Source organism: Hemitrygon akajei, chromosome 18 (assembly GCF_048418815.1).
Source record: "Hemitrygon akajei chromosome 18, sHemAka1.3, whole genome shotgun sequence".
Taxonomy (NCBI): domain Eukaryota; kingdom Metazoa; phylum Chordata; class Chondrichthyes; order Myliobatiformes; family Dasyatidae; genus Hemitrygon; species Hemitrygon akajei.
This window is the reverse complement of record NC_133141.1, coordinates 36,487,091-36,514,571: the sequence shown is the minus strand read 5'-3', so window position 1 is coordinate 36,514,571 and position 27,481 is coordinate 36,487,091. Positions and strand designations below refer to the sequence as shown.

Sequence of the window (27,481 nt, the reverse complement as noted above, 5' to 3'; positions counted from 1 at the left end):
AACACTGACACCAGGCACACAAGCTTTGAAGAGCATTGATAATGGCTGGGGTCACCCGTCTTGGAAAGTCACTGCCCCAGAAGAAGGCAATGGCAAACCACTTCTGTTGAAAAATTTTCCAAGAACAATCATGGTCATGGAAAGACCATGATCACCCACATAATAACACGGCACATAATGAAGGAACCAGTAATAGTTGAGGTCCAAGCACTAATCCCTGGGGTACACCACTCGTTACATCTTGCCAACCAGAGAAAAAAAATCATTTATGCCAAATGTGCTTAGTATTAGCCAGCCAATTTTCCACCTCCTAGAAGAACTTTTATTTTCCCGTATAATCTTTTATGCAGCCTCTAATTATAGTGCATGACCCCATTCAAAGTAAATTTATTATCAAATACCTATATACCACCATATCCAGCCCTGAGATTCATTTTCTTGTGGGCATTCACAGTAGATACAAAGAAAAACAATAGGCTCAATGAAAAACTACACACAAAGACAAATAAAGAACCAATATGCAAAAGACAAACAGTGCAAATACAAAAAAAATTAATAATAATAAATAAAATTAAATGAATGAGAAATAAATGGAGAACATGAGTTGTAGAGTCCTTGAAAGTGAGTCCATTGGTTGTGGAATCAGTTCTGTGTTCCTCTAAGTTACTTCAAAATAACTCCAACAAGTCGATTGGACTCACTGTACAGTAATATAATGCCACACCAGTTATCCTTTATTTCGATAGCAACGGATAATTGTTACTTAAGTAGACAGTGGCAGCTCTCTGGAGGCCTGCTGCCAATTGACCCAATCAGAAAGTAACTCACTGAGATGCAAAGTCATGAATCAGTCGCTACATTGAATTACAGAGGGTTTGATGTACCATTTCTTCCAGCTGGTGATTCAGGTCTTCTTTCTCCAAACGTATCTTTTCATAGGCTTGAATGACCTCGTCCAGGTGACCCTCCCTCTCTTTGCTGTCTTGAAGCTGAAAATTCATTAAAAGTCATTGTGTAATTGATGAAATACACAAGGGAATCTACCTACACAAGAGGAGTGGGCCAGTTACCTAGTACAGTACTGAATCTAATATTTCCCTTATTATTATAATATTGAAGCACAAGATTTATTTATTGATTTTTATTTATTTATTGAGATTCAGCGCAGAGTAGGCCCTTCCAGCCCTTCGAGCTGCACGGCCCAGCAACCCCCCATTTAACCCTAGCCTAATCACATGACATTTTACGATGATCAATTAACCTAGCAACTGGTGCGTCTTTGGACCGTGGGCAGAAACTCAAGCACCCAGAGGAAACCCACGTGGTCACAGGGAGAACCTTTCAGGCAGCGGCAGTAACTGAACCCGGCTCGCCTGTACTGTAAAGCATTGTGCTAACTACTATGCTACCGTGCCACACTATTTTAGAGTAACACACAAAATGCTGGAGTAACTCAGCAGGTCAGGCAGCATCTATGAAGAGGAATAAACAGTCGATGATTCAGACTGAGACCTTTCATCAGCACTCATGATAAATGGTCTACGACTCTGATGAGGCCAAACTCAGGCTGGTGTGGCAACACCTCACATTCCATCTGGGTAGCCTCCAACCTGATGGCATGAACATTAATTTCTCCAACTTCTGGCAATCTCTCCTTCCTACCCCCTTCAGTCTTTTTCTGGTCCGCATTCTGATTACCCTCACACCCTTTCTCTTCTTCTCACCTGCTCACCACCTCTCCCTGATGCCCCTCCTCCTTCCATGTTCCTCTGTCCTCTCCTATCAGATTCCTTTTTCTTCAGCCCTTCTACCTATCACCTCCCAGCTTCTCACTTCATCCTCCCTCCCCAAACCACTCTCTTCTTCCTCACCTATCTGCTCATTCCCCTCCCCCCACCTTCTTATTCTGGTTTCTTCCCCCTTCCTTTCCAGTCCCAACGAAGGCTCTCAGCCCAAAACATCAACTATTTATCCCTCTCCATAGATGCTGGCTGACCTACTGAGTTCCTGCAGCAGTTTGTGTGTATTCCTCTGGATGTGGCCAACATTTTTTGCCCATCACTGAAACAGCAGTGAGCCAGCATCATCAACCGCAGCAGCTCGAGTGCGAAAGGTACACCTATGGCTCTGCGATTCTGGTTGAACAGCGCATTGAGGAAAATATTCGCGGCAGAGTTTTTGGTCAGGATCTGGACTGCCCCTCCAGGAGAAACAGCAGCAGAGGTCAATTTAATTGCAGGGTTCCACATAAAATACAAGCTCCTGAAAGAAAAGCAACACACACACACAAAACGCTAGAGGAACTCATCAGGTTAGATACAATCTATAGAAGGAAGCAGTCCCAGCCCAAAATGTCAACTGTTTATTTCTCTCCATAAATGCTGACTGACCTACTGAGCTCCTCTAGCATTTTGTACGTGCTACAGAGAAAACGGAACACTACCTGCACCTCCACCAGTCTTTGCATAAACCTGCAGTGATTCCAACCATTCTCTTGGTGTAAATATTCTTCCTTAGATCCCCTCCACACCTCTTCCTCCTCAACTTAAACCTGCGCCATTTGGTTGAAGAGAAAAGAAAGCAGAAATAAAGCACAAACCTGATTCCTGAGATGGTCCAGCTGTTCCCTCAGACGTCTGTTCTCATTGCGCAGCAGAATGATGTCAAGTAGGCCTTGGGGCGATTTCCGATCATCCCCACACTCATTGGAGAAGGAGAACTGGGAAATAAATGAAATAAAGGAATAGAGTCCATCAGCCAATCAGGTCCTCAGGCTAGATCCATTATTCAATAAGATCTTGGTTGCTATAGTGCTCAACCCCAATGTCTTGTTGTCCAAAATACTTTTGGTTGGTTTATTGAACATTCACAAACCTCTGAAAGAGAATTCTTCACACACTGTCCACCCTCCTTCTTTGTTCCCCTCTGTCACCCAGATTTAGCTGAGCTGCGTTACTAAAGTGTGGCTTAGCTAGGAACAGTTCTATGCCTGTAGGGGGGAGTTGTAGGTTTAAAATCACACTCAGGAAACTTCAGCAAAAACATCTCAACTATCGCCCAGTGTCACATTTTGCCCAACAATCAGGCAAAGATAGAAGATCTAGTCACTTCCTTCCTAAGCCATGCAGTTCAGTCCTATATTAGTATTCCTTCTACTAAAGTAAGCTGCTCTGTCAGGCCTACAAAACTCCTCCTCCACCATCTAATTCCCTTACACATCATTCATCCCACCATCAGCTGAGGAACCCATCCCCCAACTTCTCCACCTCTTCACCTTCTCTTCCAAATTTTACACTCCCCTCTAAAACCCACCCCTTTCAATCAAGGTCTGACACAAGAACATGTTAAGAACTACATTTACATGCCATTCTGACCCCTTTTTCAGAACATGTCAAATTGTTTCATGGCCATTTGAAAGGTAGTCATTATTATAATGTATGAAATGCCAATTTACACATATCACGCTCACACAAGAAGCAATGCAATAACCACCTGTGTGGAAATGCGATTTGAGGAACAACTGCTGAGCAGAACATTGAGGCCAACATCCCTGATCTTCTTAGGACAGATGATTAGATTCTCTTAAGTTTCAAGGATCCCAGATGATAAGACACAGGTGGGGTCATAAAGCCATAAACTATAAGACAAGGGAGCATAATAAGGCCATTCAGCCCATCGAGCCTTCTCCACCATACTATCATAGCTGATTTATTATCCCTCTCAGCCCCATTCTCCTGCCTTCTCCCCGTGACCCTTGACACCTTTACTAATCAGCAACTGATCAAACTCCACTCTAAATATACCCAGTGACCCGGACTCCCTGGGTGGCAATGGATTCCACAGGTCACCATCCTCAGGCTAAGGAAGTTCCTCCTCAACTCTGTTCTCTTTTTCGGCGGCCTTCAATCATCATGAGCACTCACTTGTGGGAGAGACAGCACGAGGTTTAAAAAGAGCTCAGGGCCTCTCGGGACTTTTCAGGCCAACTTTAAAAAAACGTTAGGTATAAGAGGAACAGCCATTGCTGGAATAGCTATTGTTGGAGTGGGCCAGTGTTAGAGCGGTCAGACTTTACCTCAAGAGGCTTGGGTGAGAAGAGGATGAAAGCTGTAAGTTTCTAGTAAATTTTTTTTTGCTTTGTGTATTAGTGCATAGGTAGTGCAGGAAGAATGGGTCCAGGGTTAGTAGTATGTACTTCACGTCAGCTGTGGGAACACTGGGAGACCTCTGGTCTCCCTGATAATTACAGCTGCATGAGGTGCATCAGGCTGGAGTTCTTTGGACACCAGATAAAGGAACTGGAGCTGTAGCTCAATAACCTTCGGCTCATGTGGGAAAATGAGCAGGTGATAGATAGGAGGTACAGGAGGTAGGCATCCCTAAGTTTCGGGGGCAGGTAGCTGGGTGACTTTCAGACAAGGGAAAGGGAATAGGCAGCCAATGCAGATTACCCCTGAGGCAATTCCCCTCAATAATAAGTACAGTGAATGCCGGCAAATTAAGCCATTGGCTAATTGGATAAGCCGCCTATTTGGGACAACTCTTTAAGAACAAAAACAAATTGAGAAAATAGCCGGGATTCTCTTAGTTTATTTAGGACTCTATGCCGCTTAATTGAAGCAGGAGACTGGTGACAAACAGTTTCTAACCAGCGTCAGACTGTGCTTAGAGCAAACTGTTTTTAAATAGCATTACTTGCGTGTGTTTGTGTTCAAAAAGCAGTGATTTTTACCACTGATATGTTGGAAAGAAATAAGCGATAAGACATCTCAGAAATGTTCCGCTCACTGGGGTTTCAAGCATTCAGGTTTAGAGAGGCCGGAAATGACTGAGAGTAAAAATAAAGCAATTTCACTACTTCAGCAAGTTAGGAATTATGAAGAATTGGAAGACATTGACAAACATCTTGAATATTACAATGAAAATGAAGATTTGGAGGATGCAGTTGTTGATAGCATTGTACGAAGGCAGTCAATTATCTGCATTAGGTGTCTGCGCTGATTTTGTTCATTTACAGTCAAGGTTGGGAGTTGATATCTTAGGCCTGTCAGAAATTAGATGGACCGACAGTGGCAAATTCACTAAGAATAGTTCTCTGATAATGTATTCTGGAGGTTAACAGCACATGTATGGAGTTGGAATTATTTTAAACAAACAAGTATCAAAATGTCTTATGGGATATTGGGCGATATCCGACTGGCTGCTTTTAGTTAAATTAAGGGGTAACCGTTTTAACATTAGCATAATCCAAGCCTATGTGCCAACAAACGATGCGGATAAAGAGGATATCAACAATTTTATGAAGATCTCGACAGTGCTTATGAGCAATGTAAATCTCAAGATATAAAACTAGTCATGGGAGATTTTAACTCCAAAGTTGGACAGGAAAGGGTTGATAACATCGCAGGACCTTCTAGATTAGGGGAGAAAAATGAAAACGGAGAAAGGTTTAGGGATTGGTGTGTCAGAAATAACCAAGTGATCACCAATACTTGGTATAAAAGCCATCCACGTAGATTGTGTACTTAGATTAGCCCTGGAGAGAGAACAATGAATCAAATAGATTTCATTACCATCAATGAACACTTTAGAAATAATTTCACAAATTCTAAAGCCTGCCCAGGAGCAGACTGTGGTTCAGATCACCATCCAGTAATAGCTACCATTAAAACAAAATTAAAGAAACTGAAACGTGGAAAAAAGAGAAAGAAGTATATGTTGGGAGAACTTAAAAAAGATAGCATACTTAAGCAACAATTCAAAACAGCTGTAGAAGAACACCTCAACGAAAACCAAACAACACCCATTTGGGACAGATTTAATATGCTGTACAGCAATCAGCAGAGGAGATAATCCCAGTACAAGAAATCCAACACACCAACAAGGGGTGGATAACCCAATAAATTCTAGATCTGATGGAACAAAGAAGGTTAATGAAGAATAATGAAGTGCAATACAGAGAGCTAGACAGACAGACCAGACAATTGTGCAATTTTGCAAAGGAGGAATGGCTGAATCAAAAATGCAATGAAGCAGAAGGTCACATTAACAACAGCAAAGAAACTCACAAGAAAATTAAGGAAATTACTGGAATTAAGAAAACCTCTCTACAGGATGCATAAAATCAGCAGACAGATCCATTCTACAGATCCAGATAAAAGTATGTGTGAGATATAGAGCAGCTTTTTGAAGATAATAGAGGCAATCCCCAGATATTAAACACCCTAATTCTGGCCCACGTATTACCAAAGAAGAAATAACTAAAGCAATGAAAAGCATGAAACACGGTAAAGCCACTGGACCTGATGAAATTTTCAGTTCGAAATGATACAAGCCCTAGAAGATTTGGGCATAGAAATTCTTGTTTAATGGCATATATGAGTCTGGTGTTATTGCCTGGCAATCTCTTGAAATCATCATTTATAACTCTGCCGAAAATTCCTGGAACTATTGACTGCGAATATTATAGAACAATCAGGCTTATAAGTCACATAATAAAGATTTTGTTGAGAATTGTTCTGAGTCAAATTAAAAACAAGTTAAGGCCAGAAACTTCTAAACTGCAGTATGGGTTTATTGAAGACAGAGGAACTAGGAACGCAATTTTCATACTATGAATGATTTCAGAAAGGGCAATTGAATATCAAAATGATGTCTTTTTATGTTTTATTGATTTCACTGAAGCATTCAACGAAATGCAACATGAAAAACTATTTCAAATTCTCGCTAAACTAAACATTGACGGAAGGGGCCAACAACTGCTTCAAAATTTATATTGGAACCAAACAGTGGCGGTGAAAATTGATGATAATATAAGCAGTTGGACTAAAATTCAAACAGGAGTTAGACAGGGATGCGTTGCCTCACCGGAATTATTTAATATCTATAGTGTAATGATTTTCAGAGAAATAGAAGACCTAGATGGGATAAAAATTGGAGGTGTTAACATCAACAATATAAGATATGCAGACGATAGCACCCTAATAGCAAGTGCTGCAGAAGACCTACAAATCCTCCTGGACAAAGTAGTACAAACAAGTGCAGATTTTGGTCTAACAATCAACTGCAAAAAAAACCCCAAATGTATGGTAATATCAAAACAGCAGGATACTCCCAAATGCCAACTGTACATCGGTAACCAAGAGATTGAACAAAAGACCAGCTTTAATTACCTTGGTAGCTTTATATCACAAGATGCTAGAAGTAGAAATAAAAAGAAGAATTGCCATTGCCAAAACCAACTTCCAAAAAATGAAACCCATTTTTACCAACAGACACATTTCTATGACAACAAGGCTTAGGCTACTAAAATGTTACATCTGGTCAATCTTGCTGCATGCTTCTGAAACATGGACTATAACACCAGAACTCCAAAGAAAACTTAGAAGCAACAGAAATGTGGTTTCTTAGAAGAATGCTGAAAATATCATATAGAGATAAGGTAACTAATGAGACAGTACTCCAACGTGCCCAAACAAAAAGATCTTTAATGAGAATATTAAATGAGAGGAAACTTAAATTTCTGGACCATGTCATCAGAAAGGGAGAAATAGAATGCCTTACATTACAAGGCCTTATGCCTGGGATACGCGGAAGAGGAAGCCAAAGAAGAAAATATATGGACACTGTGAAAGTACTAACAGATCTAAGTGTGCGAGATATCATTGACGCTGCGTGGGATCGCTCGATATGGAAAGCCATGATTGTCCAAGCGTGTAATGCACGAGGCACATGAAGAAGAAGAACAGTCAATCTAAAGAATGCTCTAGTGTACACTGTATGAATTCCTCCGTCAATAATTATTAAGAACTAATGCACAGTTTTATAGTACTGTAGTGGTATTGGTAGTGTTCTAACTTATTCTGTATTTCATTTAAATATGTAATATGTTGCTCAGTTAAACAGTAAACTCCCATGATTGTATAGCCAAGTTTCCATCAAACTCAATATATAAGTTTGCTGATGACACCACAATTGTAGGCCGTATCTTGGGTAATGATGAGTCTGAGTACAGAGAGGAAATTAAGAACCTGGTGGCATGGTGCGAAGACACCCCTCAATGACATCCCTCAATGTCAGCAAGACGAAGGAATTGGTTGTTGACTTCAGAAGGAGCAGCGGACTGCACGACCCCATCTACATCGGTGGTGCGCAGGTGGAACAGGTCAAAAGCTTTAAGTTCCTCGGGGTGAATATCACAAGATCACAAGACAAGGGAGCAGAAGTAGGCCATTCAGCCCATCGAGTCTGCTCCGCCACTCCACCAATGAGCTAAACTATTCTTCTGTCTAGTTCCAATTTCCAGCTTTTTTTCCCATATCCCTTGATACCCTGACTAATCAGATACCTATCAATCGCCTCCTTAAACACCCTCAATGATTGGGCCTTCACAGCTGTATGTGGAATGACCTGACTTGGTCTATCCAAGCAGAGTCCACTGCCAAGAAGGCCCATCAGCGCCTTTACTTCCTGAGAAACCTGAAGAAATTTGGCCTGTCCCCTAAAACCCTCACTAATTTTTATAGGTGCACTAGAGAAAGCATTCTTCTAGGGTGCATCACAACCTGGTATGGAAGTTGTCCTGTCCAAGACCGGAAGAAGCTGCAGAAGATTGTGAACACAGCCCAGCACATCACACAAACCAATCTTCCGTCCTTGGACTCACTTTACACCACACGCTGTCGGAGCAGTGCTGCCAGGATAATCAAGGACACGACCCACCCAGCCAACACACCTTTTGTCCCACTTCCCTCCGGAAGAAGGTTCAGGAGCATGAAGATTTGTACGGCTCGATTTGGGAACAGCTTCTTTCCAACTGTGATAAGACTGCTGAACAGATCCTGACCCGGATCTGGGCCGTACCTTCCAAATATCCGGACCTGACTTGCATTACCTTACTTTCCCTTTTCTATTTTCTAGTTATGATTTATAATTTATATTTTTATTATATTTACTTCGATTTGTACTTCAGGAAGCGCGAAGCGCAGAATCAAATATCGCTGTGATGATTGTACACTCTGGTATCAATTGTTTGGTGACAATAAAAGTAAAGTAATTCGTCCTTTTTAACTGTCTTCATGAACTTTAGCTAATTGGGCAACTGTTTAATTGGGCCAAAATGTACTGGTCCTGATGTGTCCCAATTAACCGGAGTCCACTGTATACCACTTTGGATACTGTTGGGGGGAGGGTGTCAACCTACATGCGACTAGGTCTCTGGTAGTCAGCCACCCAAAGGGAAGTGGGGGAGAAGAGGTGTGCAGTAGTAATAGGGGATACTGTAGCGACCCACTTTCTCCACAGGCGAACCGGCTCACAAATAGCCAGCGCGCGGGGGGAGACATTGGTAATGCATCTCTGATGTCATTTCCGGCTGGAGAGGGCGGGCGCTAGGGATTAAATGCCAGCGCCGCGAAGTTTGAATAAACTAGTCTCGAAACGACTTACCAACTGCGTGTCGTTATTTCAGCGCTGTATGTAGTACATCGCTACATTGGTGACCCCGACGGTCCAAACGGGATTTGGACCAAAGATGACCGACTCTTCATCTGTTCACGCAGTTTCGCTAAAACTGCCGACTTTCTGGACGCTGCGACCATGCGTGTGGTTTAGCCAAGCAGAAGCCCAGTTCCAGTTTCGGCAGATATCCTCTGATTCCACGCGTTACTACCACGTGGTGAGCGCCCTTGACCAGGAGATGGTCGCCCAGGTTGCGGATTTCATACAGTCGCCCCCGGAAGAAGGCAAATATGAAGCATTCAAAGTGCTGCTCATTGAGACCTTTGGCCTCTCACGGCGTGAGCGGGGTGCCCGCCTGCTTCACCTGGACGGTTTGGGAGACAGACTGCCATCAGCATTGATGAACGAGATGCTGGCCCTGGCTGACGGACACAAGCCCTGCCTCATGTTCAAGCAAGCGTTCCTAGAGCAGCTGCCCGAGGACATACATCTGCTGCTGGCCGATGCAGATTTCAGCGACCCCCAGAAGGTGGCGGCCCGGGCAGACGTGCTGTGGAAAGCCAAGAGGGAGAGCGTGGCGTCCGTCCGTCAGATTACCAGGCCACGCGCCCAACAGCAGACCAGACCAGGCCCAGCAGTGGGGTGCACACAACACAGAGGCAGGAGTGAGGAGGCCAGTGAACAGTGGTGTTTCTACCACCAGCAGTGGGGCACAAAAGCCTGCCGTTGTCGCCCGCCCTGCAAGGGCCAGGGCCAGGGCCAGCTGCCGCTAATGACTATGGCAGCTGGTCACCAGGACAGCCTCTTGTACGTCTGGGACAAACAGTCGGGATGCCGCTTCTGTCGACACCGGAGCAGAAATCAGCATCTTGCCCCCGACGGGGTACGACACCCGCAACAGGAAGCCAGGACCCACCCCGAGGGCCGCAAACGGCAGCACGATAAGGACCTATGGCACCCGCACAGTGCAGCTGAGGCCAGGTTGCCGGCCCCACACCTGGACTCCATCACACTGTCGGACAACGAATTCACCAGAATCCTGGCAGACTTTCCATCGATTCTGGCACCGCAGTTCACGGCAGCCATGCCTAGACATGGGGTTCAGCACCACATTCCGACCCAGGGACCACCCCTCCATGCCCGCGCACGAAGGCTCCCCCCGGAAAAGCTCCGCCTGGCGAAGGAGGAGTTCGAGAGGATGGAGGAATTGGGGATCATACGGCGGTCCGACAGCCCATGGGCCTCCCCCCTGCACATGGTGCCCAAAGCAGCCGGGGGTTGGAGACCATGCGGCGACTACCGCAGACTGAACGAGGCTACAACTCCAGACCACTACCCCGTGCCGCACGTTCAGGACTTTGCAGCAAACCTGCACAGGGCAAGAATGTTTTCCAAAGTAGACCTCATCCAGGGATATCATCAAATCCCGATGCACCCTGAAGACATCCCCAAAACAGCATTCATCACCCCGTTCGGCCTGTTCGAGTTCCTCCGAATGCCGTTCGGCCTGAAGAATGCCGCACAGACGTTCTAGTGGCTAATAGATGCGGTGGGAGGCGACCTGGACTTTGCATTCATCTATTTGGACGACATCCTTACAGCCAGCAGTAGTCGTCAGGAGCATCTGTCCCACCTCCGCCAGCTCTACTCCCGCCTGAGTGATTTCGGCCTCACGATCAACCCGGCCAAATGCCAGTTCGGTCTCAATACCATCGACTTCCAGGGCCACAGGATTACCAAAGACGGGGCAACACCTCTGCCCGCCAAGGTAGACGCGATCCGCCACTTTGCCCGGCCCAACACGGTCAAAGGCCTACAGGAGTTCGTTGGCATGGAGAACTTCTACCACCGTTTCCTCCCCTCAGCAGCCCGTATCATGCGCCCTTTGTACACCCTGATGTCGGGTAAAGGCAAGGACATTACTTGGGACGAGGAGGTCGCAGCCGCTTTCGTTAAAGCCAAGGAAGCCTTGGCAGATGCCGCGATGCTGGTGCACCCCAGATCGGACGTTCCGACCGCCCTTACGGTGGACGCATCCGACACAGCAGTCGGTGGGGTGCTGGAGCAGCTCATCGAGGGGCGCTGGCAACCCCTGACGTTCTTCAGCAAGCACCTACGACCACCCGAACTCAAGTACAGTGTTTCCGACCGGGAGCTGTTGGCACTGTATCTGGTAATCCGGCATTTCAGGTACTTCTTAGAAGGCAGGCCGTTCACCGCGTTCACGGACCACAAACCGTTGACCTTCACGTTCACGAAGGTGTCCGATCCCTGGTCAGCTCGCCAGCAGTGACATCTGTTCTGCATCTCCGAGTACACGAAGGACATCCAGCATGTCTCGGGAAAGGACAACGTCGTGGCGGACGCATTCTCCAGACCAGCTGTCCAGGCCCTGTCCCTGGGGGTGGACTATGCAGCACTGGCAGAGGCGCAGCAGGCAGACGACGAGATGCCCAGCTAAAGGACCGCAGTCTCGGGTTTGCAGCTGCAGGACTTTCTCGTAGGCCCAGGTGAGAGGACCCTCCTGTGCGACGTGGCTACCGGCCAACCTCGCCCCATCGTCCCGGCAGCCTGGAGGCGGCGAGTTTTCGACTCCATACACGGTTTGGCGCACCCATCTATCAGGACAACCGTCCGGCTGGTCTCCAGCAAGTTCGCGTGTCACGGACTTCGCAAGCAGGTCAGTGAATGGGCCAGAACGTGCGCACAGTGCCAAACAGCCAAGGTGCAGTGGCACACTAAAGCCCTGCTGCAGCAGTTCGAACCCACCCACCGGAGGTTCAACCACATTCATGTGGATATCGTGGGCCCCCTACCAGTGTCCCGAGGAGCGCGGTACCTCCTAACTATGGTAGACCGGTTCACAAGGTGGCCAGAGGCGGTCCCGCTCACCGACACATCTGCGGATTCCTGCGCCCGAGCAGTGATTGCAACCTGGGTAGCACGCTTCGGGGTACCGGCCCACATTACCTCCGACAGAGGTGCCCAGTTCACCTCCAGCCTGTGGTCGGCTGTGGCCAGCCTGTTGGGGACACAGCTGCACCACACAACTGCCTACCACCCACAGTCGAACGGACTAGTGGAACGCTTCCACCGTCACTTGAAGTCGGCTCTCATGGCCCGCCTGAGAGAACCTAACTGGGTGGACGAGCTTCCCTGGGTCCTGCTTGGAATTTGCACAGTGCCCAAGGAGGATCTGCACGCCTCATCGGCCCAGTTGGTATACGGCGCGCCCCTGGCCGTCCCGGGAGAGTTCATATCAGCCCCAAGGGGGCAAGAGGAAGAACCCGCAGCAGTCCTGGACAGGCTACGCGATAGACTCGGCAACCTGGCCCCCGTACCAGCTTCACAGCACGGACGGACTCCGACCCATGTACCCAAAGACCTGCAGGACTGTAAGTTTGTGTTTGTACAAAGGGGCGGACACCGGGCACCGCTACAGCGGCCGTTCAAGGTGATCAACAACAACGGGTCCACATTCGTGCTGGACATTGGGTGGAAGAGAGGAGGTTTTCACGGTGGACCGACTCAAACCAGCCCATGTGGACTTGGCGCAGCCGGTCGAGGTTCAGGCACCACGGCGCAGAGGCAGACCTCCCAAACAGAGGCTGATCCAGACTGTGGACATTGGGGGGTGTATCACCGGTTCTTGGGGGGGGGGGGGTTATGTGGCGACCCACTTTCTGCGCAGGCGAACCGGCTCACAAACAGCCAGCGCGCGGGGAGAGACTTTGGTAATGCACCTCTGACGTCATTCCCGCCTGGAGAGGGCGGGCGCTAGGGATTAAATACCAGCACCGCGAAGTTTGAATAAACTAGTCTCGAAACGACTTACCGACTGCGTGTCGTTATTTCAGCGCTGTGTGTAGCACATTGCTATAATTCCATAGTTAGAAAAGCAGACAGGAGATGTTGTAGATGTAAGAGACACCCAGATGGTATGTTGCTTCCCAGGTGCCAGGGTCAGGGAGGTCTCAGATCGGGTCCATGGCATTGGGGAAAGTGAACAGCCAGAAATTGCGGTACATTTGATACCAATGATATAGGTAGAGAAATTAGGTCCTGAAGAGAGATTATAGGTAGAAAGCTGAAAAGCAGGAGTTCAAGAGCAGTAATCTCTGGGTTACTGCCTGTGCCACGTTCCAGTGAAGAATAGGATGAGTGTGTGGCTGAGGAATTGGTGCAGGGGGCAGGGCTTCAGCTTTCTGGATCATTGGGATCTCTTCTGGGGAAGATACGACTTGTACAAAAAGGATGGGTTACACCTAAACTTCAGGGGGACCAATATCCTCGCGGGCAGGTTTGCTAGAGCTGCTAGGAAGTGTTTAAACTAATTTGGCAGGGGAGTAGGAACCAGAGTGATAGGCTGAGGATGGGGCAGTTGGTACATGAGGATATGCAGTGTGTAGTGAGATAGTGAGAAAGGACAGATAGATGACAGGGCAAAATTGCAGTCAGTGGGATGATATAGAGAGAGAGAGAGAAAAAGAAAGGTGAAAGTGGATATAGAACTTCTGGAAAGCAATGCTGGAAAGGTAGTAATGGGAGAAAAAGAAATGGCAGACAAACTTAAGTACAAAGTGTATTTTGCATTAGTCTCCCCTGTGGAAGACACTAGCAGTTTGCCAGAAATTCCACAGTGTCAGGGGGCAGAAGTTGCTATTACTTTTGCTATGACGAGGGAGAAGGTGCTTGGGAAACTGAAAGGTCGGAATGAAGATAAGTCACCCGGATCAGATGGTGCACACCCCAGGGTTCTGAAAGAGGTGCTGAAGAGATTGTGGAGGCATTAGTAATGACCTTTCAAGAATCACTAGATTCTGGAATCGTTCTGGAAGGACTGGAAAATCACAAATGTCACTCCACTCTTTAAAAAGGAAGGGAGGCAGAAGAAAGGAAATTATAGGCCAGCTAGCCTGACTTCAGGGGTTGGGAAGGTGTTGGAGATCTGTTATTAGTGATGAAGTTTCGGGTACTTGGAGGCCAAATTCAGCATGGTTGTCTAAAGGGGAAATCCTGCCTGACAAATCTGTTGGAATTCTTTGAGGAAACAAAAGGCAGGATAGACAAGGGAGAGTCAGTGGATGTTGTTTATTTGGATTGTCAGAAGGCCTTTGACAAGGTCCCACACATGATGCTGCTTAACACGTTAAGAGCCCATGGTTTTACAGAAAAGGTATCAGTGTCGATAAAAGATCAGCTGACTGGCAGGAGGCGCACAGTGGGAATAAAGGAGGCTTTTTCTGATTGGCTGCCATGGCTAGTGGTGTCCCGCAGGGTTTGGTGCAGAGACCGCTCCTTTTCACGTTATATGTCAATAATTTGGATGATGGAATTGATGGCTTTGTGGCCGTGTCTACAGATAGGTGGAGGGGCAGGTACGGTTGAGGAAGCAGAGAGTCTGCAGAGGGACTTAAGAGAATGGACAAAGAAGTGGCAGATGGAATATAGTATATTGTCATTCACTTTGGTAAAAGGAATAGTGTAGACTATTTTATAAATGGGGAGAAATCAGAGGTGCAAAGGGACCTTGGGAGTCCCAATGCAGGATTCCCTAAAGGGTAACTTGCAGGTTGAGTCAGTGATAAGGAAGGCAAATACAAAGTTATCATGCATTTTGAGAGACTGGACTATAAAAGCAAGGATATAATACTGAGGCTTTATAAGGCATTGATCAGACTGCATCTGGTTTATTATGAGCAGTTTTGGCCCCCTTAACTAAGAAAAGAGGTGCTGGCATTTGTAAGGGTTCTAAAGAGCACCTCAGTTCTAAAGGGCCTCACATCCTAGACTCCTCCACTATAGAAACATCCTCTCCACATCCACTCTATCTAGGCCTTTCAATATTTTATAGTTCAAAGTTCAAAGTACAACCTTTTACCTTTTACAACCTTGAGATTCATCTCCTTTTACAGCAGCCGCAAAACAAAGAGACCCAATAGAATTCATGAAAGTTCCCACATAACATTACTGTCAAACATCTAATGTGCGAACAAAGAAAGAACAAATCGTGCAAACAATAAAAAAGTAAACAAATAATACACAGAACATGAATCACAGAGTTGGCGAAAGTGAGCCCCCAGCCACGGAACCAGTTCAATGCTGAGGCCACAGAGTAGTGAGGTGAATTCTGGCTCGTCCTTCACCCTCGGCCTTCATGCCTTAAGTCTCTTATTCTGTCTTAGTGCTTAAATTGGCTAAAAATCAGTTCATTTTCACTCTCAGGTCTGGGCCCCACTGCATCAATCTAGCCCAAAGCTTCAATCCAGCTCCAAGGACGCTCCAGCAATGGGTGCCACAGTGGTACCTGCATTCTTGAGAGACCAGTTCGCCAAATCCTTCAGGTTACCACAAAAAAAACCGCCGGGGCTATACAGAGTTTAAAAGCACAAACCCCAAAGGGAAATTACAGCTTGTAGATTATAGTGACCAGAGTCCAGAAAAAGTATATTTAGTAGAATTGTTAGTTTTGTTAGCTGTCCACACAACATCACCGCATCGCCAGCGCCATCTTGATTGTTTCAGTGAGATCCCTCTAATTCTCCTAAACTCCAGCAAGTACAAGCCCAGAGCAGTCAACCATTCCTCACACATTAACCCTTTCATTCCTGGGATCATTCTCATGAACCTTCTCTGGACCCTCTCCAATGCCAGCACACCTTTTCTTAAAAAGAAAGACCCAAACTGTTCACAATACTCCAAGTACAATCTGACAGATACCGTATGAATGCTTTAAAGTTGCAATTCGTGAGTTTAAGTCCTGGACAGATGAAGGAACAGACAGCAACGTTCAGACAAATGAGTAGGGTCATACAAAAGTCCAGGATTGAGAAACGGAGAGCATTTGGAAAGGCTAGCGAGCTGAAGGAGGATACAGAGATACCAAAAGCCCTATTTAATGAGAGATATGGATATCAATTAGGAGATAAGAAGATAAGGCAGGTATTGGTGATTCCGCTGCAAAGTTTGTTATTGATTAATAAGCAGACACAGTTTGAAAATAGACTTTGACAATTTTAATGTTATAATCTGAAGCAACATTAACAGGTAGCCATAAGCACCATGTGCACCAGCATTTTGGCTGTTCACACAAGAAGATACCTGTAAATTAAAATATTTTTGTTTGGGTGGTTTTATTGTTATCCCAGTCTCAAAAACCTCTTTGCTAATTCTTTCTTACCTTACCTACTTCAACCTAAATTTCCCAGTTTGGCTGACTGCCCACATTTACTGGGCTTCCCTCATGTCTGAGATGATTGAAGAGTACAAGAACTGACCCACTTTCACACGCTCTCACCGTAACCTATTCTCTCACACTGTGCTATATTTAGATGAACTCCCCTGCTTGCTCACTGCTTCAGTTGTAGCTCAGTGGATTCCAATTTTATTAAAGGAACTTTTTGATGAAGCAGGAAGGTTGTTCTTGTGTTAAGCAGCACCACATGGAAGACAGACGTGTGAATACACCACACATGCACTAAGTGGAGCTGCTGATTCACTCCATTAATTTTACTGTCCTATTACCAATTTTTCCCAGACGTTTAAACCTTGAAACCAGATCAAATCAATTCAATATAAATCAACGTGCACAATGGACTTTAAAATATTTTCTCTTAAAAGCAATGCATCTTTCCATCAAATTTATCGTATCTTGTACCCCCTTATTTATTAACTGCTATGGAACTGAGAGGAAAGGAGAGTGAAGATAGAGTCATAGAAACATAGAAAACCTACAGCACAATACAGGCCCTTCGGCCCACAAAGCTGTGCCGAACATGTCCTTACCTTAGAACTACCTAGGCTTATCCATAGCCCTCTATTCTTCCAAGCTTCATGTATCCATCCAAGAGTCTCTTAAAAGACCCTATCATTTCCGCCTCCACCACCACCACCGGAAGCCCATTCCATGCACTCACCACTCTCTGAGTAAAAAACTTACCCCTGACATCTCCTCTGTACCCACTTCCAAGCACCTTAAAACTTTGCCCTCTTGTGTTAGCCATTTCAGCCCTGGGAAAAGCCTCTGACTATCCACATGATCAATGCCTCTCATCATCTTGTACACCTCTATCAGGTCACCTCTCATCCTCCGTCACTCCAAGGAGAAAAGGCCAAGTTCACTCAACCTATCCTCATCAGGCATGCTCCCCAATCCAGGCAACATCCTTGTAAATCTCCTCTGCACCCTTTCTATGGTTTCCACATCCTTCCTATAGTGAGGCAACCAGATCTGAGCACAGTACTCCAAGTGGGGTCTGACCAGGGTCCTATATAGCTGCAACATTACCTCTTGGCTCTTAAACTCAATCCCACGATTGATGAAGGCCAATGCACCATATGCCTTCTTAACCACACAGTCAACCTGCGTAGGAGATTTGAGTGTCCTATGGACTCAGACCCCAAGATCCCTCTGATGCTCCACACTGCCAAGAGTCTTACCATTTATATTATATTCTGCCATCATATTTGACCTACCAAAATGAGCCACCTCGCACTTATCTGGGTTGAACTCCATCTGCCACTTCTCAGCCCAGTTTTGCATCCTATCGATGTCGTGCTATAACCTCTGACAGCCCTCCACACTATCCACAACACCCACAATCTTTGTGCCATCAGCAAATTTACTAACCCATCCCTCCACTTCCTCATCCAGGTCATTTATAAAAATCATGAAGAGTAGGGGTCCCAGAACAGATCCCTGAGGCACTCCACTGGTGACCGATCTCCATGCAGAATATGAATTGTCTACAACCACTCTTTGTCTTCTGTGGGCAAGTCAATTCTGGATCCACAAAGCAATGACCCCTTGGATCCCATGCCTCCTTACTTTCTCAATAAGTCTTGCATGGGGTACCTTATCAAATGCCTTACTAAAATCCATAAACACTATGTCTACTGCTCTACCTTCATCAATGTGTTTAGTAACATCCTCAAAAAAATTCAATCAGGCTCATAAGGCACGATTTGCCTTTGACAAAGCCATGCTGACTATTCCTAATTATATTATGCCTCACCAAATGTTCATAAATCCTGACTCTCAGGATCTTCTCCATCAGCTTACCAACCACTGAAGTAAGACTCACTGGTCTATAATTTTCTGGGCTATCACTACTCCCTTTTTTGAATACAGGAACAACATCCGCAACCTTCCAATCCTCTGGAACCTCTCCTGTCCTCACTGATGATGCAAAGATCATCGCCAGAGGCTCAGCAATCTCCTCCCTCGCTTCCCACAGTAGCCTGGGGTACATCTTATCCGGTCCTGGCAACTTATCCAACTTGATGCTTTCCAAAAGCTCCAGCACATCCTCTATCTTAATACCTACAAGCTCAAGCTTTTCAGTCTGCTGTAAGTCATCCCTACAATCGTCAAGATCCTACTAGTAATACCGCATGGAAACAGCCCTTCGGCTCATCTTGTTCATGCTGATCACGATGCCCATCCAATCTACTGACAATCAGAAGGAGGAACTCAGCAGGTCAAGCAGCATCTGAGTGAGGAGATTATTTGTCAATATTCTGGGTTAAAACCATGTATTTGCACATGCATCAAGATATGGTTGGCATGCAAAAGTTTTTCACTACATCTCAGTTACACCCAACGATAATAAACCAGTTTACCTGTAATCTACCATTCAGCTAGATCTTCTAACAGTAACAAACTACAACCAGTTCAGGGTGGATCAAATTATATGCATATTTATTACTTGCAAGGGAAAGTCTGCCTCCATATGTTAAGTTGCTGGTAAGGAGCTTCAATCTTACAGCTCAAAACAAACCATTTTTGTACTTGCACAGAAATCAGTAATTCATCAATTTCATGTCTTTGAGGTTGTTACATCCCGTAATGGCATTCCTTCTTTATTTGGATCAGTGGCATTTGTTCTTTAATCAGTCCATTTGTGGTTGCTGCTATTTGTTGTCCTTTATTTATTGTTATTTGGACTTAATTTCACTAGTAATTGAATCAGCGAGCTGAACTCTGACTGCTGGCCCTGTAACATCATCACCGCACACTGCAGAGAGCACTACAGCACAGAAGCAGGCTGCACAGCCCGGTATCGCCTCTTTAAAGGGTGGATTCTTTGCTCTTTATTGCTAGGGGACTCCTAACCATTTCCCAGTGACTGGAAGGCACATGTGGAACCCATTCGCATCCTTTACTCAGGAACAAACCTGCCCAAGCCGGTTTCACTACTTGAAGCAGCACAGCCACTTTAAGTTCTCCTCCTCTGGAGGGATATCACAACTCTCGGCTGCTGGGATATGCAATTCGTCCATTTAACACTTCTCTACACACCTAGCATCTTAGGGCATCACCACCCTGCAGCCTCACACAGAACCATAGGGGAACGCCATACTTTATTTTGACCATAATACATAGGAATAGAATTAGGGCATTTGGTCCATTGAGTCTGCCCCGCCATTCAATCGTGGCTGATTTATTATCCCTCTCAACCCCATTCTCCTGCCTTCTCCTTGACGCCCTGACTAATCAAGAACCAATCAACCTCCACTTTAAATATACCCAATGACCTGGCCTCCACAGCCGTCTGTGACAATGAATTCCACAGTTTCACCACCCTCTGGCTAAAGAAATTCCTCCTCATCTCTGCTCTAAAGGGACGTCCTTCTATTCTGAGGCTGTGTCCTCTGGTCCTAGACTCCCCCACTGTATGAAACATCCACTCCACAGAGATATTTCCAGTCAGAGTCACTTTCCAAGGTAGGACTAGGGCACATCGCAGCTTTACCAGGAATGAAATTTGATGCCAAGTTTTACCTTGAGATCATACTGCCTGAGTTTCCTCTTCAAAGTGGAGTTGTCCCTTTCCATCCCAATCAACCTCTGTTTGATATCGTTGTAGGCCGTGATCAGGGCAAAGTGGGAGGCGGAGTGCTCCTCTCCGGTCAGGTCTGTATTGGGGGTGTCAACCCAGTCCTCCTCATCATGCAGCCCTTCTTGTGTCAGTATACTGATATCTTCTTCGAAGTTGTAGGAATCCATAGTAGGCAGTCATTGGGAAACTGTTACAAGTGAGATAAAAATGTATCAGTGCCCATTTATTCAAGCAGAAAGTAAGTATCATATATAACAGAGGACATTCACACAAACTTCACACAATTAGTGTCTCACTCATTGATGTACACAAGAGAGTCTGCAGGTGCTGGAAATTCAGAGTAACACACACAAAATGCTGAAGGAACTCGGCAGGTCTTGGAGGGGAATAAAACAGTTAACATTTTGGACTGAAGCCCTTCATCAGGACAGAAAAGGAATGGGGAAGAAGCCAAAATAATAAAGTGAGGGAAGGGGATGGGAAGGAGTACAGGGCTGGCAGGTGATAGGTGAGACCAGATGAGAGGGAAAAAGGGTGGCTGAGGGAGGGGTGATGAAGTGAGAAGCTGGAAGGTGACAGGTGGATGACGTAAAGGGCTAAAGGAGAGGACCGTGGACCGCTGGAGAAAGGGAAGGAAGAGGGGCACCAGAGGAAATTGATGGGCAGTGTGGAGAAGGGGTGAGAAGGGAGCCAGAATGGGGAATAGAAAAAAAAGAGAAGGGGAGGAGGGAGAAATTATCAGAAGTTAGCAATCAATGTTCATGCTGACATTGAGAGTCACTCAATGATGTGACTTTGAAGCATCGTTGCAGTTGTTATACGAGCCACAGAACCTCCTTCCCCTCCTCCCAGATTACCCCCTCCCTCCTCTGGGATCCTCCGCAAATTAATGTTCTTGGCTGATCCAACTGTGATCTCAACGCTCAAACCCAGTGATGTTTCATTCATTGTTTATCAAGAATCTAATTGCCACCACCTTATATATATTCAAATACCTTGCTTCCATTTAAGGACAGACTTCCAAAGCCTCACAGTCTATTGACTGAGAAGGCCACCACCGCCTTAAATCGACAAATCTTCATTTTGAAAGTGACCTCTAACTCTAGACGCATTTCATTGCATGCTTCAATGTCCATGTAACAAATAAAGCTAATCTTAGACTCCCCTACAAGAAATATCTTGTCTACATGAAGTCTATCAAGACCCCTCAAAATTTTATACAGTTCAGTATTCAACCTTCTAAACTCCATGGATACAAGGCTAGTCTGTCCAACCTATCCTCAATGGAAATACAGCACCATATTTATACACAGCAAGCTTCCATAACTAGAATGAACTACTTTCAAACTTAGGATGTGGCTCATTGAGGGAAGTATGTTGACCAGGATACTTCTCTTTGTCCTTCCCTGCTACAAACCTAGACAATGAGATCTTCCCTTAGCAACAAAAAATCTGTTGGAGCTTTTTCCAGATTCCAGCATCTGCACTCGCTTGTGGCTTCAGATCTTCCCCTTGTGCCAGATAGGGAGATGGAGGCTCATTTTAGGGGTATAAAGTCCTATGAGATGGAAGCAGGCTCTTCAGCACATTGAGTCAATCCTGATTATCAAGCGCATTAATCCCATTTTATTTTCCCCACATTTCCCACCAACTTCTCCAGACTCTACCGCTCACCCAGACACTAGAGGCAAATGACAGTGGCCAATTAACCTACCAGTCCGCGTGTCTTTGGGATGTGGGTGAAAACCGGATCAGCCAAGGGAAATGCACGCAGCCACAGGGAAAAAGAGACAGGATCGGACCAGAGTCACGTGAGCTATGGGACAGCAGCATCCCATTTTAAGACTGGGAGACCTAATGGTGGAGCTTCCCCTCATTAATGTGCTATTCTCTCTGGATTCAAATTGAAAGCAAGGCTCATAAAGCAGCCTGCTGCTTTTAACTCTTTCCTTTCCAGGGTGAAAAGTGTACATCTGCTTTATTTGGTTCACTCTCATCCTATCCTTCCACAACCTAGCGATGTGCTCCAGGAAGCATTTCAACATCTTCATATATCTATCTTCAAATGAGAGAAGGGACATATTAAATATCCTCCCAATGAGCCTATGATGTTATCCTGGTGGAGTTTACCCTGCTGCTTCATTATAGGAAGGACGCGGAAGCTTTAGAGGAGATGCAGGGGAGTTTTACCAGGATGCTGCCTGGATTAGAGAGCATGTCTTAATAGGTTGAGTGAGCTAGACCTTTTCTCTTTGGAGCAGAGGATGATGAGAGGTGACTTGATAAAGGTGTACAAGATGATAAGAGGAATAGAGTAGACAGCCAGAGACTTTTTCCCCCAGGGTGGAAATGGATAATGTGAGGGGCACAATTTTAAGGCGATTGGAGGAAAATATAGAAGGGGATGTCAAAGGTTAAGTTTTTAAACACAGAGAGTACTGAGTGTGTGGATGAGCCCTGCCAGGGGTTGAGGTAGAGGCAGGGGACTTTTAAGAAACTCTTAGATAGGCACATGGATGATAGACAAATGGAGGGCTCTGTAGGATGGAAGAGTTAGATTGATCTTAGAGTAGGTTAGAAGGTTGGCACAACATCATGGATCAAAGGGCCTGTACTATGCCGTACTGTATGTTCTAATTGATTCCTCTTTTCTTCCTCCTACTCTCCAACCTACCTCCACACCTCCCTTACTTCTATGAACAATTACTAATCAGAACAAGATCCTTTACAATTCGGCTTACTTATTAACCATACATTACCTTGTCTGATTTACTCCCTTACTCTGCATAACCAAAATTTTGCACAAGATCGAGGTTTCTGAAGCTAAAAGTAAAATCCTTTGGTAATAAAAGGGTTAACCATGACCGGCAGAGATTCAACTTTTGTTTGACCTCGCTGACAGTTTCCCTTTCTCTTTGTGATGATTAAAAACGAACCTTTCTACTAATTTCCCATTCTGACATTAAGACCTAATCCTAGAACTCAAACTATTTGTAGTTAACCTTAACTTGGTGATCAATCTGTACAAAAACTGTGGAATGTTTATGTTCAAGATTTTCAGACATTTTGTGTGCTTTAGTATAAAAATAAGCAAATGTTATTCACGGCAGAAGGCCTGGCTCAGGCTTTGATATTGACTGTGGTTTCAGTCGCTATGAATACATTCCTACTGCACTTTCACTTCCCAGTTAGAAATTTAAAATGAGTCATTCCTCGCACACTGAAACTCCAGAACACTGAAGTGACTGCACATAGTTAGTAATTTTACACATACACTGATCTAGATGGAAGAGAGCCAAGTAGAGCCTGAGAAATCGGATGCTGAAGGAGACAAGGATAAGGAAGTGAAGCTACGAGGGAGTGTCAGAGACGGGAATCGAATTCTCTGCTATCATAAGGAAGGAGTGGGAAGAGGGTGGCAGAGTCAATGTAACCAGCTGCGCTTGAGAGTTTGTGAAGGATTAAACAAGAAAGGAAGTCATTGTTAGAATGGGCACATCCCATCCTCCCCTCCCTTCCCCTTTCAGCCTTCTAAAGGGAACATTTCCTTTGCAACTCCCTAGCTCTTCCAATAAATCAACAGCTCCCCTCATACAACACAAAATACTGAAGGAACTCAGCATGTCAGGCAGAATCTAAGGAGGGGAATAAACATGTGGCGTTTCAGGCTGGACTAGAAAGCGAGGAGGCGGAAGCTAGGTGGGGGTGGGGTTGGAGGATACAGGCTCCCAGGTGATAGATGTGATCAGGTGAGAGGGGAAAAGGTGGCTGTGTGGGGGAGGAGGGATGATATGGGAAGCTGGGAAAGAATAAACGAAAAAGATAAAAGGCTGAAGAAAAAGGAATCTAATAGGAGAGGATGGTGGACCATGGAAGAAAGGGAAGGAGGTGATGGGTAGGTGAGGAAAAGAGAAGGGCTGAGAAGGTAACCAGAATGGGGAATGGAAAAAGGGAGAAAGGGGGAGGGGGAGAAACTATCAGAAGTTAGAGAAATCGCTGTTCGCGCCATCAGCTTGGAGAATATGTCAGGATGGAATAGAAATTTTAATTGAAATGGGTAGCCACTGGAGATCCTCTCTTTTGTGGCGGACAGAGTGAGGGTACTCGACAAAACAGTGCCCCAATCTGCACCAGGTCTCACTGATGTAGAAGATGCTGCACCAGGAGCACCAGATACCATAGACAACCCCAATGGAGGAGGTGGAGTGTCACCTCGCCTGGAAGGACTGTTTAGGACTCTGAATGGTGGTGAGGGAGGAGGTGCAGGGGCAGATGCAGATGCTTGCAAGGATAAGCACCAGGAGGAAGATCAGTTGGGAGGGATGAATGGAAAAGGGAGCTCAAGATTTCCAAAATCTCTTGTGTTCCCCTTATATAACAAGACCCAATGTAAATATAGAACAGCATCTCATTTTCCATCTGAGCACTTTGTAGCCTTCCAGATACAATAATAAATTCAATATTTTCAGGTAACTTTTTTTCTGTGTCAGAACTAGCCAGTTTTTAATTTTTTTTAAATTTAGAGATACAGCATGATATCAGGCTCTTCTGGCTCAATGAGCCTGTGCCATCCAATTACACCATGGAACCAATTCATCTTTGGGATCTGGGAGAAAACTGGAGAAGCCAGTTGAAACCCATGCAGTCACAGGGAGAACGTACAAACTTCTACAGGCAGCAGCGGGAATTGAACCAGAGACGCTGGCACTGTAACCCCTACGCTACAGTGGCACCCCATACAAATGTAGTTCAATATCATAAGAACACAACTAACCTGGAGCAGGAGTAGGCCACTTGGTCCCTCTAGCCTGGTCCACCAGTGGAATCACTGATCTTCCAAAAATGTATCCACCTCCTCTTTAAATCCTTCCACAGATCAAGCCACCACAACCAGCCAGCATAGAAAGCTCCAGAGATTCACCGTCCTTTGCAGGAAGAAATTTCTACACACCACAGTTTTAAATAACCATCTCTGTCCCCCATCTTGCAGTTGTGCCCCTTGTTCGAGACACTCCTACGTGTCGAAACCTCTCAAAATCTACACTGCTGTGGACCTCTAGGATCTTATATGTTTGAATAAGATTAGCACATCCATCAAAAAGGATCCATCCCTGGTAGCATGAGTCTGGAGTTGCCATGGTGATAAGGTGTTGATGAGAGAGAGGGAGAAAGAACAAAAATCAACAAAGGAACATACAAGTGCTCATTAGATTTAGATGTTCCCTTTTCACAAACCAGCCCTCCCCCACCCTCTCTGCAATTTTAACCTAACATTTTCTCTGTTACCCAGATATGATTGGTCTTCCTCAACCTGAAACATTAACTCAGTTTCTCTTTCCACCGATGTTCCCTGACCTGCTGAGTGTTTCCAGCATTTTCAGTTATTACTTTTTGATCTCTGGCATCTGTAGTTTCTGATCTCCATTAAATCTTCCACCTTTCTTCATATTCTAGATCATAGTAATTCAGCACATTGATTCTGTTGTCTTAAATTCTACCCTCTGATTACCAACCCTTCTGCCAATGAAATCAGTTTCTCGTAGCTTATATATCAAAGCCTGCTATTCATTTAAACAATGGGAAATAATAAAACTGAAGATAAAGTAATGCAGATAGTCCAGTCTTTGGACACTAAATATTAACTGCTTTTGCTTTCCACAGATAATGCATTAGTTATAGATTCAGACTCATGCAGCATTGAAATAAACTCACCCTAAAGTGCTGCAGGCTGACCAGGGTTCACATCTTAGCTAGTCTTGTTTGCCCTTATTTGGTCCAAATCCCTCTGAACCTTTCCTATCCATATATTTGTCTTCTTCTTTTGCCTGTTTAGGGCAGCAATGAAGGTCCTCCATCTCTGGTGACGTTCACGGCTTCCTTCATCGTGTCGGTAGCCTCCTTTTGGCTTACTGTCAATTGTGCGAGTCCCGGGTGGAGACTCAGGAATACCGTCGCACTCAGGATTCTTCACTGCCGTTTCCGTAGCAATTCTGTTTGACCAGTCAGGGTTGTTAGCCCCGAGTTGAACCTCCAAACCTGGAGGCTTGGTGGACCACTCTTAGTCTGGCCTCTACCCTTTGACCTGTTTTGCACAAGCAACCCTACCAAGAGCCAAAGCATAAATCCCTGACTCCAGCCAACATAGCCCTCCGAGTCATTGAGACACACAAGCCTCCAAACCCTACAACAAGATTGTGGGCCTCTTGGAGGCCATATACCCATCCTGGTGCCTTTTAAATACCACTTTCTCTGGCAGCTCATTCCATTCATAGACCACCCCACGGGCAAAAAAAAACATTGCCCCATACATTCTGATAAAACCTCTTCCTTCTCACCTTAAACTTATGCCCTCTAGTTCTTGATTCCCCAACCCTGGGTAAAAGACTGTGAACATCAATCCATCTACACCCTCATGACATTCTTCCAGCATTTTGTATTAATTTAAACAGGCCTACATGTAATAAAAGCAAAGATAAGGGTGCCAATGCATTGAATCTGATGGAAGTGTTGTAGTGGCGGTGATGGCCGGTGGGGGGGGGGGGGGGGGGGGTGGTAGAAAGGAAATAGGAGCTTGCACTGACCCCATAATCAAACTGCTCAAGTTCAAGTTTAATTGCCATTTAACCATACACAAAAATACAGTCAAATGAAACAATGTTCCTCTGGATCTAAGGTGCAAAATACAGTACATTCAGTCACACACAGCACGTATAGTTATGATAGCACATGCAGTCACACATATAATATTCGCACAAGTCCCTGAGTGACATGGACTGAAGATTGATGGTGGATGGGATGTTGGCCTGGAGCCATGTTTCTGCAAGAACATGCGCGTAGCAGTTCCTCATCTCTTGCCGGGTCAGTCACGGATGAAGGCAATCCTGCTTGTCTTCCAGGGAGTGAACACTGCAGAGCAGCACCAACAGGAGAGCAGCCTGCAGGGACCAGCACGGATCCCAGCACTCCCACCACACCTCTGACCTCTCCCACACCGCCTCCTGCATCTCCTCCCCTGGGTGGCTGTAACAGGCGACGCCGTGGCATGGGGGCCTGGTCCAGGCAGCTCCCCCCACCATCAGTCTTGCCAATGAACCGATGCACCAGACTTGCAGAATGTTATATTACCTATGTCCAACAGGGTCTTGCAGTCACCTATGGTCGCTATTAACCTGTCCTACTCG

General features: G+C 45.5%; 1 protein-coding gene across 3 annotated transcripts in view; it reads right to left on the bottom strand.

Annotated features, from left to right (window-relative positions):
- Nucleotides 1-27,481, bottom strand: part of LOC140741323 (TANK-binding kinase 1-binding protein 1-like) — a 178,504-nt gene that overhangs the window by 134,420 nt on the left and 16,603 nt on the right. For 2 of the 3 annotated variants that reach the window (XM_073071407.1, XM_073071405.1), the window contains exons 2-4: nucleotides 20,243-20,487; nucleotides 2,600-2,719; nucleotides 885-989 (exon numbers count right to left, since the gene is read on the bottom strand). In XM_073071407.1, the coding sequence (XP_072927508.1) occupies nucleotides 885-989; nucleotides 2,600-2,719; nucleotides 20,243-20,467 (450 nt within the window). In that variant the 5' untranslated portion in view covers nucleotides 20,468-20,487. Of the gene's footprint in view, nucleotides 1-884; nucleotides 990-2,599; nucleotides 2,720-20,242; nucleotides 20,488-25,074; nucleotides 25,426-27,481 lie in introns of all 3 variants that reach the window. The other variant, XM_073071406.1, reaches the window with a different exon arrangement.